Source organism: Carassius auratus, chromosome 29, assembly GCF_003368295.1.
Source record: "Carassius auratus strain Wakin chromosome 29, ASM336829v1, whole genome shotgun sequence".
In the NCBI taxonomy this organism is placed as follows: Eukaryota; Metazoa; Chordata; class Actinopteri; order Cypriniformes; family Cyprinidae; genus Carassius; species Carassius auratus.
This window is the reverse complement of record NC_039271.1, coordinates 21,007,483-21,024,851: the sequence shown is the minus strand read 5'-3', so window position 1 is coordinate 21,024,851 and position 17,369 is coordinate 21,007,483. Positions and strand designations below refer to the sequence as shown.

The following is a 17,369-nucleotide window of genomic DNA, read 5'->3' as shown; positions in this document are numbered from 1 at the left end:
CAACAATTGTTTGGTTACTAGAATTGTTCAAAATATCTTATTGTGTTCAATACTCATAAATGTTTGAAAAACTCATAAATGTTTGAAACCTGAGGATGAGTACATGACAATTTTCATTTTTATAATGAAGTATTACTTTAAGTACTGTAAGTTCAGGATGTTTTTGGTGATTGTTTCATAACTTTAAAGGTGTTATATTATAGACAATATAACACTTGCGTTTTGATGTTTAAAAGTTAAGAAAAGTGTACTTTTTGTTTAAAAAAAAAGGTTATGTTCTTTGAAATGTTGGATTTTGTTTGTAATAAAACCATTCTCAACTTGTTTATAATGGTTAATGTTTTATTTTCAAATGTTTAGAACAATATTATACACCATACAATTAACATTTGTGGGTGTGTAAGATCTGAAAACAACTGTTTCTGTGTTAAATGTAATTGAAAATGTCTTGAGCTTTGTAAACTAGTTTAGATTGGGGAAAAAGTTAAATCTATACATATGCTTTACTTAGATATTCAAGAGTTTGTTCATAGCATATCTAAATCAAAGCATTGTAAAACGATGATTTTGCCTATCCATATCCACAGAGCCTTTGAAAAGGAGGAAACTGTCACCGTAGGACACATCTGATGGACCAAACACTAAAAGAAATCTCTCTGAAAACAATGGTATGGTTAAGTTGGGTGTAAATCTTAATTTAATTTTTATTAATGTAATACCTAGATTAGGGATCTTCAACTAAAACAGCTTGAGCTCCAGTAATGAACTATTTTATGTCTCTGTGTCAAACTGTTCTCTGCTCTTATCTCTGCATGAATGACTGCACCTAAAGGGATCTACCGAGCTGAAGTTAATAGGCTTGATATAAATTAGATTTATTAGAAATTAGTGTAAGGTATTAATTTCATTGTCAAAAGCATTCACGTCCCACATGGACATATTTTGTGGTCGGGATTCAGCCTGGAGTCTGCCAGTTGGTGATCTCTGACCTAGACATATAAATAAGAAAAAGCAGAAAGGCACAAAAATGGTAGGCAGTAATGGTAACAATTTATCATTGTTTCTTTTCAGTCCCAAGCAGAGGAAAATTGAGAGCCAAAATATGGAGCCAAAAGAGTCTCAATAAAGATAAATGCACACACTACATTCACATATGCACACATAGGATTCATACATGCACACACATGATTCACACATGCACACACATGATTCACAAATGCACACACATGATTCATAAATACAGACACAGGATACACAAATCCGCACAAAATTCACAAATGCACACACAAAATTTAAAAAGCACAGAAGATTCACAAATGCATAACAAATTCAGAAATGCACACAAAATCCATAAATACACACAATTCAGAAATGCAAACAACATTTTCAAATGCACTCAAGATTCAGAAATTCACAGGACAAGATTCAGAAATGTATTTCTGATGCACACACAAATATATTGTGATTTACAAACTGCTTGCGTTCTGTGAACTTCACTGCATTTGTGTGTGAATTTTGAGACTCCTCTGACTCAGCTCGACACACAAATGCCTTTTTTTAACAGGGAATGATCAGCAACCAATCAGATATCTCCCTGGTTTTAGCCAATCACAAGAACGCACCCCACGCGGGGGATTGTTTACTTCTAAGCCAATCACACGAACGCGTTCACACAGCGCGATGTGTGGCGTGAGCGCGGGCGCGGGCTAGCGCGGTGGAGTTCTTCTGTCTGTCTCAAGCGCAAGCTAGTGCGCTGGAGTTCTTCTGTCTGTCTCTCGGTTGGTTGAGAACTCACCATGGCCTCTGGAAACGACAGGGGAGCGGTAAGTACAACTTAAAGTGTTAAGATAGTTATCTCCTTGTTATGAGATGTTGTTTAATTGTTAATGTCAACCGGTTTAACGTTAATTGTGCAACTATCAACATAAGCTAGTGAGCTAGGCTAGCGTGTCTGCATGCTAATAGGGTCAGGCTAGCATCGTTCCATAAAGTTGAAATTCTTGTGAATTAAGTGACTTTTTGACAGGGTCTGTCGCCCCAAGCCGAGGTAGCAGCTCGGGCCTTTGTGCAGTTGTTGGCCCGGGAGCTGTCCTCGGCCCCAAACGCACCGAGAGAGAGTACAACAGTCAGGGCTGGGGGCAGTGCTGCTCCTCTACCGGTTAGCGATGCTAGGGTGAGACAGGCTATGAGAAGGTGATACATTTAACTTATTGTTCTAAGTTTTTTTGGGGGGTCTGGGGCTTGGGGGGTGCTTAATTGGCATGTTAGCTTAATTTATATGAATGTTTTGGTGAAGAATGTTGCTAAAGCAGAAATTCACATAAAAATTGACATTTGATTGCTTAAGAAAAGATTATTCAGTCCACCAAAGTGTTTGGTACATAGATAAAGCTTATGTATTGTCTATTAAGTGACACATGTTCACTTTACTGGCCGTGAGTAATATTCTTCTGACACATTTGATATTGGTGTCTGGAACAGTAATGAATAGTGTTATTGTATTTTATACTTTTGAGACATTGTTTAAATTATTGAAAAGTAGGTAAACGTTACAAAAATAAAATCTGGTTTCCCTGCAAATCAATTTGTCTTTCCCACACCAGGCAGTTCCCTAGTATGTTTAATACTGATCAGCCAAGAGGAAAACGGCGATTCTCGACCTCTGCCCCTTGCATTGTAAAAAGGACAGACTTCCATATCTATGTCCTTTCGGAACCCAGTCAGTTCACACCAAAGGGCTCAGAAGTGCTAGAACTTGCCCATGCTGGCCTTGGGAAGAGGATGTTAAGCATACCAGACCACTTGAAACATGATGAGGTAATCATTGTATATAATATTGTAGAATGGGTAATGATTAAAAATGTTAATCATTTGCAAAATATACATATATATGTGTGTGTGTATATATATATTTTTTTAGATTGTAGCCCTTCTTGAGGAGGAATATCCTAAACTAAAGACCTTACAAGGGGGTTGGATGTTTTTCAAGTCTACAGGTAGTATTTTTCTAAATCTCCAATTACAAAAAAATATAATGTTTTTTTATTTAAAAAATCAAAACCTCAGATATGTCATGCGATGAACTATTCATGTTGTAGAGGACAGTACTATGACCTGTTTGCCTGACAAAATATAACTTGTAATATTAATAATTGTGAGACCGCACGGTTTTAAAGGACTCTTACTACTTTCCATTTTAAAATAGGTGGTAGCGGACGTCGCAAACTGTCCATAATTCCAACTGACGCTGAGGGTTACTCCACAAGGCTTCTTAAATCAGCATCTAACAATGGGAAAAACATAGTATTTGTAGTTCCACTACAGGAGAAGCTTTCTACTGAACCACTTTCCTATGATTCAGTAGAGTTCGCCAAGATGCCACAGTCAAAATGCATTACATGTGGCAGTCAGATGCCTTTGCAGCTGTTGCCGTTGCATGTGGAGGGATGCAATGGCACATTGACTGTAAGCTGTATTACAACATGTCTCTCATTTCTCTTTTTTTAGTTTGTTCAAATGACCGTTACAAAGTATAAAAATCCCTCAAACCCACTTGCTCATGATTTTAAAACTCTTTTAAGTTCTTTTGGCTTAAATCAATGTGTGGAAGGTCCGACACATCAACTTGGCCACACGTTGGATCTCATTATTTCACACGGGCTCTCAGTTTCACTTGAAGAAATAACAGAATCTGGTATCTCAGATCACTTCCCCATTAGATTTGAGATCAGTATTCCACCACCCACTAGTAAACCTGTCTCCTCAGCCTCTAGGCGCCGCTGCATCACACCCTCTGTAGGTGTAGAGTTTGCTTCTGTGTTTATGGGCTCACAGTTTTATGCTATGAATGGTCTGGTCTCTCCTTCATCCCCAGATAATATTCTTTCTGTGTTTCTCTCCACAAGCACTGAAATTCTAGACTCTATTGCCCCTTTTCGGACTAAATCTATTAAACCTAAGGTGGATCCTTGGCTAAATGACACCACAAGGGCCCTTAGGCAACACTGTAGGCAAGCCGAACGAAAGTGGAAAAAGGACAAATTATTTTCTTCACTAGGTTTATTAAGAGACAGCCTAGCCACATACCAGAAGGCTGTGAAGGCGGCGAAGATGCACTATCTTTCTTCAGTCATAAATAGCAGTTGTCATGAACCTAGAGTTTTATTTAATACCATTAACTCTGTGTTGAATCCATGCACCTCTGATCCGACAGAGGTTTCAGTTAGTACATGTGAGAAATTTCTTGGTTATTTTACGGACAAAGTAGCAGCTGTCAGGCAAAACTGCAGTGCTAATTTTAACGTGTTTGTACCTGCTGCTCCGGTGCTTTCTGCTGTTTTTGAGGATTTTAAGCCAGTTTCACTTACACTGCTTTCTGAGGTAGTGCAGCACATGAAACCCACCAACTGTCCGTTAGACATTGTCCCAGCCAGGATAGTGAAAGAAGTTTTTAATACCGCCATTGGGTCAAGTTTACTCACTTTAATTAATTTGTGTCTTAGTCTAGGTTGTGTCCCAGCTGCATTTAAACATGCTGTGGTCAGGCCCCTACTTAAGAAACCAAATCTTGACCCTTCAGTGTTATCTAACTTTAGACCAGTTTCTCATCTGCCTTTTCTGTCAAAGGTTTTGGAAAAAGTTGTTTTTATACAGTTACAAGCCTTTATGCAGAAAAATTCTGTCCTCGAAAAATTTCAGTCTGGTTTTAGATCACGTCACAGTACCGAGTCTGCACTGCTAAGAGTACATAATGATATTGCCTTGTCTGTGGATGCCGGGAGTCCTGCTGTGTTAGTGCTTTTGGACCTCACAGCAGCGTTCGATACGGTGGACCATGCAGTCCTCCTCTCTCGTCTTGAGCATTGTGTGGGCATTCGAGGTTTGGCACTTCAATGGTTTAGCTCCTATTTAGCAGATAGGAGCTTCTCTGTTATGATTGGTGAATGCTCCTCGTCGGCTGCTCCTCTTTCTTGTGGGGTACCCCAGGGTTCAATTCTTGGCCCAATCTTGTTTTCTTTATATATGTTGCCGTTAGGGAGTATTATAGGAAAGCACAATCTATCCTTTCACTGTTATGCTGATGACTTGCAGATTTATTTGCCTTTAAAACCGAATGATAATGTCTCACTAGACTCCCTACTTAGTTGTATCGATGATATTAGGATGTGGTTGTCACAAAATTTTCTTAGTTTAAATAATGAAAAAACGGAGTGTATCATCTTCGGCAACCCAAACGGTTCAGCGGTGACTTTGGGGGCTTTGGCTCCATACCTTAAGCCTGCTGTCAGAAATTTAGGGGTTACTTTTGATTGCGACATGAAATTTGACAAGCAAATCAGCAATATTGTCAAAATGAGTTTTTTTCAGCTTCGTCTTCTAGCTAAAGTTAAGCCTTTTCTTAATAGGCATGATCTAGAAAAGGTGATTCATGCTTTTATCAGTTCGAGGTTGGATTATTGTAATGCTCTCTATGTAGGTTTAAGTCAAGGCTCTATTGCACGACTTCAACTTGTGCAAAATGCTGCCGCTCGGTTTTTAACAAATACACCTAAGCGTGTACACATTACTCCTGTCCTCTATTCCTTACACTGGCTTCCAGTACAGTTTAGAATAGATTTTAAGATTTTGTTGTTCGTTTTTAAGGCCCTAAATGGCCGAGCACCGGAGTACATAAGTGAGATTTTAACCCTGCGTGAGCACAGCCGGTCGTTACGGTCTTCAAATCAACTGGTTTTAGAAGTCCCAAGGTCAAAGTACAAGCGTTGGGGTGATCAGGCGTTTGCAGTTGCTGCCCCAAGACTTTGGAACAAGTTACCCCCTGATATCCGTACAACTGCAGATGAAACTCTTTTTAGGTCTAAACTTAAAACCCACCTGTTTAGGATGGCTTTTAATACATAGTAGTGGTGACACAATTTCCCTCTTGCTGTTTTCTTTTTTGTTATATGTATTTATTGTATGATATGATGTTTATTGTATTCTATGATGTGAAGCACTTTGGATACCTGACAGTTGTTGTAAAGCGCTATACAAATAAATGTTGATTGATTGATTGATTGAAAAATATATTTTTATACATGTATTTTATTTATTTAGGAGAGTGAATCTGGGACATGTCTTGATGAAGATTGTTCAGTTCTTGAGCAGCCAGTCCCATCTACCATAGGCACGGATGAATCCTTGTCGGTAATAGATGTTGTCTTTCTGTTGCTCTGGAATTTAGTAAGAAAGCATTAGTATTATTTTATTCATCACATAAAGTAAGCAAGCAGAAGTTTTAGTACAGATAAATGTAATGCTTGCAGATATATAAATAGATTGGGCATATCTCAAACTGAATTTTTTTTTATTTTATTTTTTATTTATCATAGCATATTTCCTGTCGCTAGTGAATATAACATGTTTGTTAGATGCAAAAAACATGACGCTATTCTTATTTTTTTTGTAGGTCTGCCCAATCTGTCTTGCATCGTACCCAGCTGATTTTCTCCCATTTCATGCAAGCACATGTGGTGACAGGTAGGACGTTCATGTCTGATAGATTCAGGTAACTGATAGTCAGACATGATCAGAATGTAATGACATGTTCTAAGTATGAGGAAGGACATGTGTAAAGAGTGTCATTACATGAGCGTATTACGATAAGAATGATCAGCGGGACACCTTTCTGCATAAAGCGAGGGGGGGGGGGTCAAGACGTGGTGGCATGACGTTGGGGCATGACGTGTTGAAGTGTTTCTGGAGCTACTGCTTTACCAAATTTTTTTATTCATATTAATACTGTAGCACCTTTTAACTAACCTAGTTTTGTAAATTAACTCCATGTCTTAATTTTAATATAAACAATTGGCACCACTGACCAACTAGATGGTAAATGATTAAAGTAATCACCACTTATGATTTGGCTGTTTCCCATTCTTCCAAGCATTGTTTTTTATTATAGTTTATTTGGTCTGTTCTAAGAATGAACTGTGCTGGACCTAGTGTAGCAGCCAGTCCCCCAAGGGGAGAAGAATTGCCAGGACCCTCAGTTCCACAATTGTCAGCAGGTAATTTATACACTATTTCTGCTATAGTGTTGCATTGTTGAAAATAATGTTGTCAAAAGAACTTTTGTCAAGTGATTTAATAAAGGAATATTGATATCAAATTCCTCCTCATGACATATTAGATTAAACTGCGGGGATTTCAAAATGTCACTGCTGAAACAAATGTATTCTTGCTTTGGAAATAAGTTAATATTAGTATATAATTTAGAAGGCCCTTTGCATCAACAACTTTTCTGTGGTAAATTACAGCTTCAACCTGGGCCACTGAAGTCGAGCTCCAAAAAGCATGCGAGTTGTACAAAGAAGATTTACTGAACTGTTACTCTGAAAGTCCACGCCTCTCTCTGTCACTCAACATGTTTGATGAAGAAGAAGAACAGGACAGTGCATTCATCTCATTCTATAAGCAGAATAATGTAGACTGGGCAGCTCCATTCAAGTGCAAGCTGAGAGGTATTAATAAAGCGTGCAACTTTTTCCATTATAGGTAGTTATTCACTGAATTGATTTGAGTACATGTCCCTTAACCCACCTTTATTTGTCGTTGTAGAAACTCAGAAAATTTTAGCACAATAGCCATGCTCCGTTTTCTTGACATAATCTGGTCGATTATCCTTTTCATCTCAAATAATATTTTCCCCCAAGGAGATGCAGCAGTGGGTGATGGTGTCAACAGACATGTTTTGTCAATGGCCATGCAGAAATTGAAAACTGGATTCAGAATAAATTTAGGTTTGTATATTGTGTGTGTGTGTGTGTGTGTGTCCGTTTTCTTTTTTAATTGCAGTACTTTTTATAGCCTATTTATTGGACACTGTCATCAAATGAGGGAATTGTATTGACTTGTAAACTCTACTTATAACTTAATCTAAATGAACCTCCAAAGATTCATTTGGGTCTAACTGTGATCAATCATGTTTTTAAACATAATGCTCAGTTACTTGGCCTTTTTCTTTTTTAATAAGGCTCTGCTGCTCCTACAACCCTTTTTGAGGGGGAAAAAGAACATCGGGTTCCCTCTGCAGCTGCTGTCCTGCGGGAAAGCAACCTATTTGAAATGGCAGGTCGTATGATTGGCCATTCTTTCCTGCATGGTGGGTCCAGCTTCTCTGGACTCAGTTTGCCTGTGGTGACCCTATTGACTGGTGAGAGCATCGACACTGCAGCATCAGCTCTGACACTGGAAGACTGTCCTGATATTGACCATCGTGAAACAATTGGTTTGGTGAGTAACTTGGTTACACATTGCACATTTGTACGAATTAAATTTTTATTCATGTCAAACGTGTCTGTTCCGAGACATTTTATAATCCATGATTTCCAAAGCTTTTGGTGTCTATTTACTCCAAATGTTAGTTATATTTATTGTACCTTTTTGCATTTTTGTGGATTGCCTGGTGACAACTTTTCATGTAATTAAATTATTTTACCTTTTGTGAATGTGTACATGCTTTAGCTGAAGAATGCTGAACTTACTGCAGAAGAAAACACCAAAGTGACTGAGCTTTGCCTGTCCTGGGATCTTCCATTTCCAACCTCCACCAATCGTGTCTGGCTGTTCCAGGAATTGCTTTCACATGCAGTAATTATTTTTATAAATTAACTTGTTAGTATTTATATTGGAGGTTGGCCGTGTAACTCATGTTAACTCTTTCCTATAAAATAGTGCCTTTGTGTAAATGTTACCCTCTGTCCTGTCAAATCTGTCTGCAGGTACTTCATCGTGTTAAACAGCCAATTAAACAAATACGGAAAGGCCTTAAACAAACAGGAATCTGGCCACTTCTTTCAGATAGGCCAGATGTCCACCCCTTAATTTTCCCAAGGGAGTCAAGTGAGGAGCTTAACCCACAGGTAAACATGATTCACACTACTCAATATTTAGCCAGATTTGCTGCTCGGAGACTGTCAGGCTGTGATTGCGAGTAAATCAGTGATCGATCAGAGGTCGCCAGTCGTTATGTGTGAACTACTCAACTCATCAAAACGGTGCCCCCACCGTTTTCTACAGAAATATCTGTAGAAGTTGGCCGACTCGACATCCAGCCAATTTAGCCATTTATGATTTTATTTTTGCAAAGACTGTGTGTAGTTTTGTTTGGTGTCACAGGGGTGTGTACATCTAAAATGAATGGTTTATTTTAGTCATATGTTAAAGTTGTTACTAATGTGACACAAATTGATTGTTCATTCATACAAAGATCACTACAATTTTGAGATCACTTTGCAACATTAAATAAAAGTTTCAATCCTGACATGAAATGTTTATATTTTATCCCTTGTAGACCTTGATCCAGAGCATTTCCTGGCCACAACCCAATGTTGACAGCGATGAGGATGAGGACGACACTGTTCCATTGGAGAAAATCAGTCTTGTCACTGGATTTTTGAGAAAATTCATAGAGGAAGGTAATACTGTAAATGGTTTTTATTTCCTTATTTTCCATTCTCTTAATTCACATATAATTGTTTCCTCCTAACAATCCCAGTTGCTACAATAATAAAGTGGTTCTTCATATTTACCACGTTTTATGTACATTTGTGTTTCATTTCATCTCAGTGTGAGCTGGTTTACTGTTTTATTGTCAAATGGTCATGTTTCTCTCCCTCCTCCTTTCGGTCCTCTGCTGTGTGCTTTACAACAGCACAGGGAAAGGAGAAGACATAAATGTGAATGTTTGACAGAAACAGTAAAGCCCAGCTCAAACTGAGATTAAATGAAACGCAAATGCACATACAATTGCTAAATTAAACTTCATAATTTGTTTACATTACACAGTATTTAAAGCAGCATTTAAAGTAATCTTTTTGACATTCTAAACTAGGAGAGGAAAAGAGACTACAGGGATTTTACTTTTGTAAAGTTTGTACTGTTTAAGTTCAGCACTGTGATAAAAGTTTAGCACATTGTTTGTCATCTGTTTTAAAGCCTGTCTAAACAGCAAGCATTTCTTATGTGTTATCTTTACTTGAGTATCTAAGAGTGCCATAACTGGATTTGTTGAAAAGATTAGAATCGTTACTTCATATTTTATTTGAAAGCTCTACTCCAATGTAAAGTTTTGAGGAGTCACAAGTACAATTTTTTCTTCCATAGCGTCACCAGATGTGCTGCGTGACCTGATGAAGTTTTGGGCAACACGTTCTCACTCCCAACTCGTCACATATTGAAGCTTGGTCAGGATCCCTTTGGCGTCAATATTTAACTTACTGGGCACCCCTTAGGCGTCATGTTTCAACGTGCAGGGAATCCCATAGACTTCTGACCGGAGCCCGTGACGTGCAGGTAACCAGACCGTTGTCTGCAGCGCGTACGGGTCGAGACTACGATAATTAGGCATAAAAAAGAAAAGGCTACAATAATTTAGTTATGGTAGGGCAAGTCAATTGGCGCCCCGTGTCATATTTAACAGTTTTTTTTTAATTTTATTGTAAAAATGACGTTGGTGTCTGATATTAAAGAGCCGCATGTGAAACAGCATGCAACGGTGACTTTAACAACGCTCCACCGAGTTTTGCTAGGTAATAGGGCTGCACAATTAATCGATTTTCTAATCGCAATTACAATTTCAGATGCCGCAATTATGTAATGTTCAAAGTGAATTAATCGTTTATAGTCCACTTATGTTATTCTGCATGCTGAAGAAGTTTTTTCTTTCTTTCTACAGGTTATCTTAAGGGTTTTTTCATTGTTTTAATTTTAGTATAACATTATAGTAGCCTACCATTTTTTTAAGTATAAACCAATCGAATGTATAATTGAGATTTATAGATGCTATAGAAAAGCAATAAAGGTTTTTCAGTTAGTGTTTTTTATCTTGTTTATGTAAAAATATGGCATGCAGGTTCTTCAGACAATGGTATAATCATTCAGCGTAAATTACTGTGATAATCGTAATTAACAATCGCAATTACAATTTTATGAAAATAATCAACAATTATGATCTTTGTCATAATCTTGCAGCCCTGCTAGGTAATACTGGTATTTGTTTGTTTGTTTTTGTTTTGTTTTGTTTTTTTTATCGGAGGCTTGTTGATGATAAAAACGTATTTAATGTGCTGTGATTGTTTGTTTAATGATTAATCACTGCAGTGCGATGCAATCAACCTGTTCATTCATTCATTAAATGTATTTATTTATTTATGCATTTAATTGTTTGTTTGGTTGTTTGTTTGATTGTTTATCTATTTATTTATTTGTATGTATTAATAAATCAATCAGTGGCGCTGACGTCATCGTAAGGCGCGATCCCAAGGTCCAGTGCGATTTTCCACTTGGTAAGTAGAGCAGTTAATTAATACAGATGGGAACAATCCATATATTTATGGAACAAAAACCGTTTAATTGGGTCAAGATGTTGTGTTTAGAATTTTTAGAGTTGCAAGGTATCAGTTTATGCAGTAAATGACAGCAGTCATTACAAAATATAACTTGCTGCACCACGTGTGCAATAGCCTAACGTTAGCTGAGTTAGCTAATTAAATTCAAGCTTGTGTATTTTTTCACATACAATCATGCAAGGCAAGGTAATATAGGAGATTGTATGGTTTTTCGTTATTATATGTGATCGGTTACCCATATTAAGTTAGCTCGATCACAACACTTTAGCCATTTATAAATGTTCAGATCAAGTTGCCAGATTGGTGTGTTTTCCAGTAATTGTTCAAAATCCACAATCCAAAATTATAAACACACACATCTACTACAGTATTGTGGCTCATCAAATGGCATGTAATAAAGGAAATTAAGTGCTCTCTAAAGAAGGCTACATTGTAAGGCTACGTGTCTGTCATTTGCCTTAAAGAAATAAAAGGGAACAACAGAAATATCAAAATGCCACCTGTCTAAAGCTATTTTATTCCACCTAGTACAAACTAATATCTAATTGAAAACTGACCAATCTGCCAACACCGATGGAAAAAAAATACTGGTAAAAATGTAAGGAGTTCATTTGTTCTCTCTCTCTATCTCTTTCTTTTTTTATCAGGTCCTTCAAATTCTCCCCTCCTTTATTTTAACCTCCCTCAACACAAACATACACACAAACATACACACACACACACACAAACCAAAGGCACTTTTAAGAGCCACGTCCGTCTTGTTACCCTGCACTTGTCTGTCTGTAGCTCGCTCTCTCTCTCTCTCTCTGTTCATATTGTCATATTTGTCCGTCTTTTTGTTTCTCTCTGACAAACTCTTTATTTTAACACATTGTCTGTCTGTCTATTTTTTGTTTTTGTGTATATTTCTATTTCTTGTCAAGTTATGACACGGCCCAAATTCCGACCCTGCCCATCTTGCCAGACGCCCAATCAGGCCAGCAGGAAAAGCTGTTATGTCTGCTTTGGAAGTCTATCCACTAAAAAAAAAATAAATGACAAAGTGGTGTCACTGGATAGACAGTGGGGGCAATCTGTTAAGAAAAGCAGAAATGTTGGCTGTGTAATCGATTCTGCTCGTATTGCAGTAAGTAACATACAAATGTAATTTAAAAATGCAAAGTGTTATTTGAAGTGTAACTGAAAGGCCATGTTTGTCACATAGTGAAAATCATATACGTAGTAGTATGATGAGGCATTTATAAATGTACTCTTATTTCCTACAGTACAAGGAATATTCTTTGTCTTTAAATTGTGCTAAATAGAAATAAGTTGTGTTCTCTGTCAAATAAAGGCAACATAAAGTCATGTTGGTAATGGTAGAAACTGGCCTTATCTGAAAGTAAACTTTGTAAAAAAACCCATTAAATTTAAACTCCATTAAATGATTTGAAAATAAAATTGCTTTATACAGTACTTATGTATCTAATAATTCAGTAGGTTTAACTAAAGTGTAGTAACTGTTTTTGTTTTTCAGGTGCGGAAACTTGAGGCAGTGGGTTACAAGCCCATTTTATTTATTGGCAAACAAAATAAGGCTTCAAATAAGTGGGTTGCAGATGTAATTACCCATCTGCACCCCACTCCTGTCACAAAAATGTTTTTGGAGAAGATGCAGAGGGCTTATGAATTTATTTTGACTAAGTGTAAGAGCAAGTATGTGTTCAGTAATAATAATTATTATTTAAAATGTGTATTTTTCTTTGTTAATATAATACAGATTTTAAATGAATTTAAACTTGTATTAAAGCAACCTCCACAGCACAGCAGCCGGACAGTGACATCCCCACCGCAGAGCAGCACAACAGCCCCAGTGAGGAACAGTGCAATGGTTCCATTTTGGAGCCGGAGAGCCTTGCCGTGGAGCAGCCGGAGCCGGAGAGCCTTGCCGTGGAGCAGCCGGAGCCGGAGAGCCTTGCCGTGGAGCAGCCGGAGCTGGAGAGCCTTGCCGTGGAGCAGCCGGAGCCGGAGAGCCTTGCCGTGGAGCAGCCGGAGCCGGAGAGCCTTGCCGTGGAGCAGCCGGAGCTGGAGAGCCTTGCCGTGGAGCAGCCGGAGCCGGAGAGCCTTGCCGTGGAGCAGCCGGAGCCGGAGAGCCTTGCCGTGGAGCAGCCGGAGCCGGAGAGCCTTGCCGTGGAGCAGCCGGAGCCGGAGAGCCTTGCCGTGGAGCAGCCGGAGCCGGAGAGCCTTGCCGTGGAGCAGCCGGAGCTGGAGAGTCTTGCCGTGGAGCAGCCGGAGCCGGAGAGCCTTGCCGTGGAGCAGCCGGAGCCGGAGAGCCTTGCCGTGGAGCAGCCGGAGCCGGAGAGCCTTGGCGTGGAGCAGCCGGAGCCGGAGAGCCTTGCCGTGGAGCAGCCGGAGCCGGAGAGCCTTGCCGTGGAGCAGCCGGAGCCGGAGAGCCTTGCCGTGGAGCAGCCGGAGCCGGAGAGCCTTGCCGTGGAGCAGCCGGAGCCGGAGAGCCTTGCTGTGGAGCAGCCGGAGCCGGAGAGCCTTGCCGTGGAGCAGCCGGAGCTGGAGAGTCTTGCCGTGGAGCAGCCGGAGCCGGAGAGCCTTGCCGTGGAGCAGCCGGAGCCGGAGAGCCTTGCCGTGGAGCAGCCGGAGCTGGAGAGTCTTGCCGTGGAGCAGCCGGAGCCGGAGAGCCTTGCCGTGGAGCAGCCGGAGCCGGAGAGCCTTGCCGTGGAGCAGCCGATGAAACCCACAAAGGAGTCCGAGACTCTATTTATACTCAACCTTGTTCCTCTGTCTTCCCAATACTCTTCAACCTCTCTCTCTCCTCCCTCCTCTACTACTTTTCCAGCTGGTCTTCCTTCAGAATCTTCTCCTCCTCCACCTCCACTGCCATGCTCTAAGTTATTGAGACAGAGGAAGAAAAGAACAAAAACCTCAGTCTGTTCAGCAGCACCTTCTGCCACCTCTGTCTCTCCTCCGTCTCTTATCCCCACAGATCTCTCCTTTCCACAGTCTTGTCCTCCACCTGCTGCCTCTTCCATCTCCCAGTCCTTGAGGCAGGAGGGGCCATGTGTGAAGAAGAGAAGAAAGGGTAAGTTTTGTTTTGCAGTGATATACCTAAATAAACACTATTAATAGATTTGCTTTCAGACAAAGTGGACTTTAGGCAAATTAGATTTATTCGGGTCATTGTTAACCAATACACAGTATTTTGTTCTTTAGATATAGATGTGTTTATGTGGATAGTGTCCAGGGGCTGTGGTTCTAAAGCTAATTTTAGCCTAAAAGCGACCCTCCCTGCAAATCGCTGTCCAAAGTCACACACCCTGAAGGCATATACACATGCAGATCAGACAATCAGAGACAACATTACTACAATGCACACTGCACATACTTCTGCACACTGGTTCACGCAGAGAAAAATGTCATCTGCGCGTTTACATATACGCTGTGCAGACAGAGCAAGAATGACCAACAAACAAACTGACCTTCCTTCCTGGTATTGTAGTACTTTTACTAACTGTACTATGTTTTCTCAATTCATGTTGACAGTCAGGTAGGGAAGCCAATAGAAATGTTTGAAATGAGCGTTTTGATTGGACATACATTTTTTGGGCCTACACCTTACACCGAATATTTAAATACATTATTAAATGGGGACACTAAATTTCTAGCAATTATCGTTGAATTGATTACACAGAATCTATTTAAACGGAGCTGACTTAGGCAATAACGTCTCTGCATTCAATAATGAAATGCCTTAAGGCTTAAGTTGAAAATTGAGTGTTTAATCTTTATTATACATATATATATAATTCATTATACATTAATGACACTCTATTCTACTATTTGATACTGTACAGTGCTTTGACACAATCCGTATTGTTAAAAGTGCTATGTAAATAAAGGTGATTAATTGATTGAAATACATAAACCACTTAATTTAATAATTGCTATTGGGATGTGAAGAGATTTTCAAACAGCATAACAAAAATATTTCAGAAGACAATGACCTATTGCACCTTAAAGCTAAGAGGGCTTTGGGAAACTCAACCCATTTTGCTCTATCCACAAAAAGCAGGGACAAAGTCAATTGGGCACAAGTGGACAGAACCACAGATAACCTCACGAGTGAAATGATAACCTTGCAAGTGTTATATTTTTTTTTTTTATCATAAAGGTTGCCGAAAATGTAGTAGGCAGAAGATCTTCCTGTTTGATAAAATAGTTGGGGAAAGAATAAATGAGGTAATGTATTTTATTAGGCTACTTGACAATATGTTATGCACTATCCAGTGATTGCGTAAACAGCTAAAATAATAATTACTCTCTCTGTGTGTGTAGGGAAAAGCAGAACTGAAAGTCCACTGGTTGCCTTGTACTGTGTGGTAAGTTGTTTTATTTAACTTTTTTTTTTTTTATTCCATTGTAATGCTAAGTAGTCTATTCCATGACCAATATGATGTAGGCAAAGTTAAAATGGTCTCTTACAAGCAGCATGGAAGTTTCTTTTATTGATGTCTGTGGCAAGAGAAAGGGCAATGACCAGTAGTCTGGACTGAAACTCAGAGAGTGTGACTGAAACTTAAATTCTTAAAAGAATATACAATTTTTTTGATAGAAATAGGAGAATGATCTACCTCCTTGAGTGAATTTAGATCTAGTTAGTAGGGAGAGCCCAGGATTTTGTGAAGTGGATACAATAGATTGTGGAAGCTAGACAGTTCAGTGCTTTCTAAACAATTAATACAATTGAAAAAAAATATTTGACAGGCAGCCTGTGTATTGACAATAAAATGGGGCTGATGTGAACATATTTTTGCTTTTAGCTAAGCTGCTACATACACAATCATCTGAAGCGTATTTATTTAGCAGGACATTGACCGAGGACATTTACCCAGTAATGCGTTAGTAGTAGTAGTAGTGAATCATGAAAATAATTTTTCAGCATTTGAAACATAAAACTTAATTTAAAAAAACTTAATTTAGCAAATTTCTAAGATGGAAAATGTGGTTTTCAATGAACCAATAGCAGTCTAATGAGATCTGTGGTCCCAACTGATGATGTAAAAATACATCCATCAAGACTCAAATGAATAAACTTGCATCTTATTTTTTGAGGTTTTAAAACAATAAGTGCTTCCAGTAGTGTCTTGCAATGAAGACTAGAACAGTGACAGCAGTGGTGATAAAATGCATAAAGGAAGATTAGGGCAATGAGAAAAAGAAGAGTATTAAATCTGAAGAAGAGGAGAACAATGATGAATGGCCATGTGAGCAAGATGCAGTCACCATCCTTATCCCAGAGTCTGTAGAACTGCCAGATCTGCTTGGAATGCAACATCAAAACATGCTGAAGTCTTGAAACTGGTCCGGTATTCTGTAACTGCAAACCATAGCCCCTTTCCATGTAATCTAAGAGTGCTTTATTTATTTTTTAAACAAATGACACATTTATTGACAAATATCAATAAATGTCAATGAAATCTAAATTAATCCCAACAATAATCTTTATTTTTGTTCTGTATTCTAATGATATGTTCAACTTATGATACTTACAGTGGCAAAACTTGGGATGACACATGGGAGTCTACAAATCCCAACCAGCTTTCACCATGACAGTCTACTGACCATGAATACCTGGACTTGTTAAGCACTCTTCAATTCGGAGTGTTTTGTTGTTGTTCTTTTGCTTGCTGTTCTTCATTAAAGTTTGTGCACAGTGCATATACTGTTTTAGTATGTTTTTTTTTTAAGTATCATTTTAAACACCTTTTACATTTGTCAGGAACTGCATAACAGTCCTATGGATAGGACATGCTACAGTCATGCTTTTCATTATAATGGCATTCCCAAAGACATTACTTGTATAATAGATATTAAAATATAATAAATATATGAAATATTTTTTTACAGTGCAACCTTAATATAGCATAGATGCAAAATAGGTCACTTAGATTTGCTTAGATCTTATGAGAAAGTGTACATAAGGTAAAT

General features: G+C 38.7%; 2 protein-coding genes across 4 annotated transcripts; both read left to right on the top strand.

Annotated features, from left to right (window-relative positions):
• The first annotated feature begins 1,564 nt into the window (after positions 1–1,564).
• Positions 1,565–12,007, top strand: LOC113048368 (uncharacterized). 3 transcript variants are annotated; one of them, XM_026210151.1, is made up of 13 exons: positions 1,565–1,823; positions 2,027–2,193; positions 2,604–2,817; positions 6,097–6,186; positions 6,449–6,519; positions 6,964–7,049; positions 7,299–7,502; positions 7,695–7,781; positions 8,015–8,274; positions 8,506–8,631; positions 8,763–8,903; positions 9,335–9,458; positions 10,147–12,007. In XM_026210151.1, exons 1-13 carry the CDS (start codon positions 1,797–1,799, stop codon positions 10,218–10,220), a joined length of 1,671 nt encoding a protein of 556 aa, XP_026065936.1. In that variant the 5' UTR covers positions 1,565–1,796; the 3' UTR covers positions 10,221–12,007. The 3 variants fall into 3 exon arrangements, with proteins under 3 accessions (XP_026065936.1, XP_026065937.1, XP_026065938.1); XM_026210152.1 differs by lacking the exon at positions 2,027–2,193; XM_026210153.1 differs by lacking the exons at positions 1,565–1,823; positions 2,027–2,193 and adding an exon at positions 3,206–3,465 and having other exon boundaries at positions 2,679–2,817.
• Positions 12,008–13,994: 1,987 nt separating this feature from the next.
• Positions 13,995–17,090, top strand: LOC113048367 (actin cytoskeleton-regulatory complex protein PAN1-like). The gene is made up of 4 exons (XM_026210150.1): positions 13,995–14,463; positions 15,553–15,620; positions 15,717–15,760; positions 16,934–17,090. Exons 1-4 carry the CDS (start codon positions 14,112–14,114, stop codon positions 16,989–16,991), a joined length of 522 nt encoding a protein of 173 aa, XP_026065935.1. The 5' UTR covers positions 13,995–14,111; the 3' UTR covers positions 16,992–17,090.
• Positions 17,091–17,369: the final 279 nt, after the last annotated feature.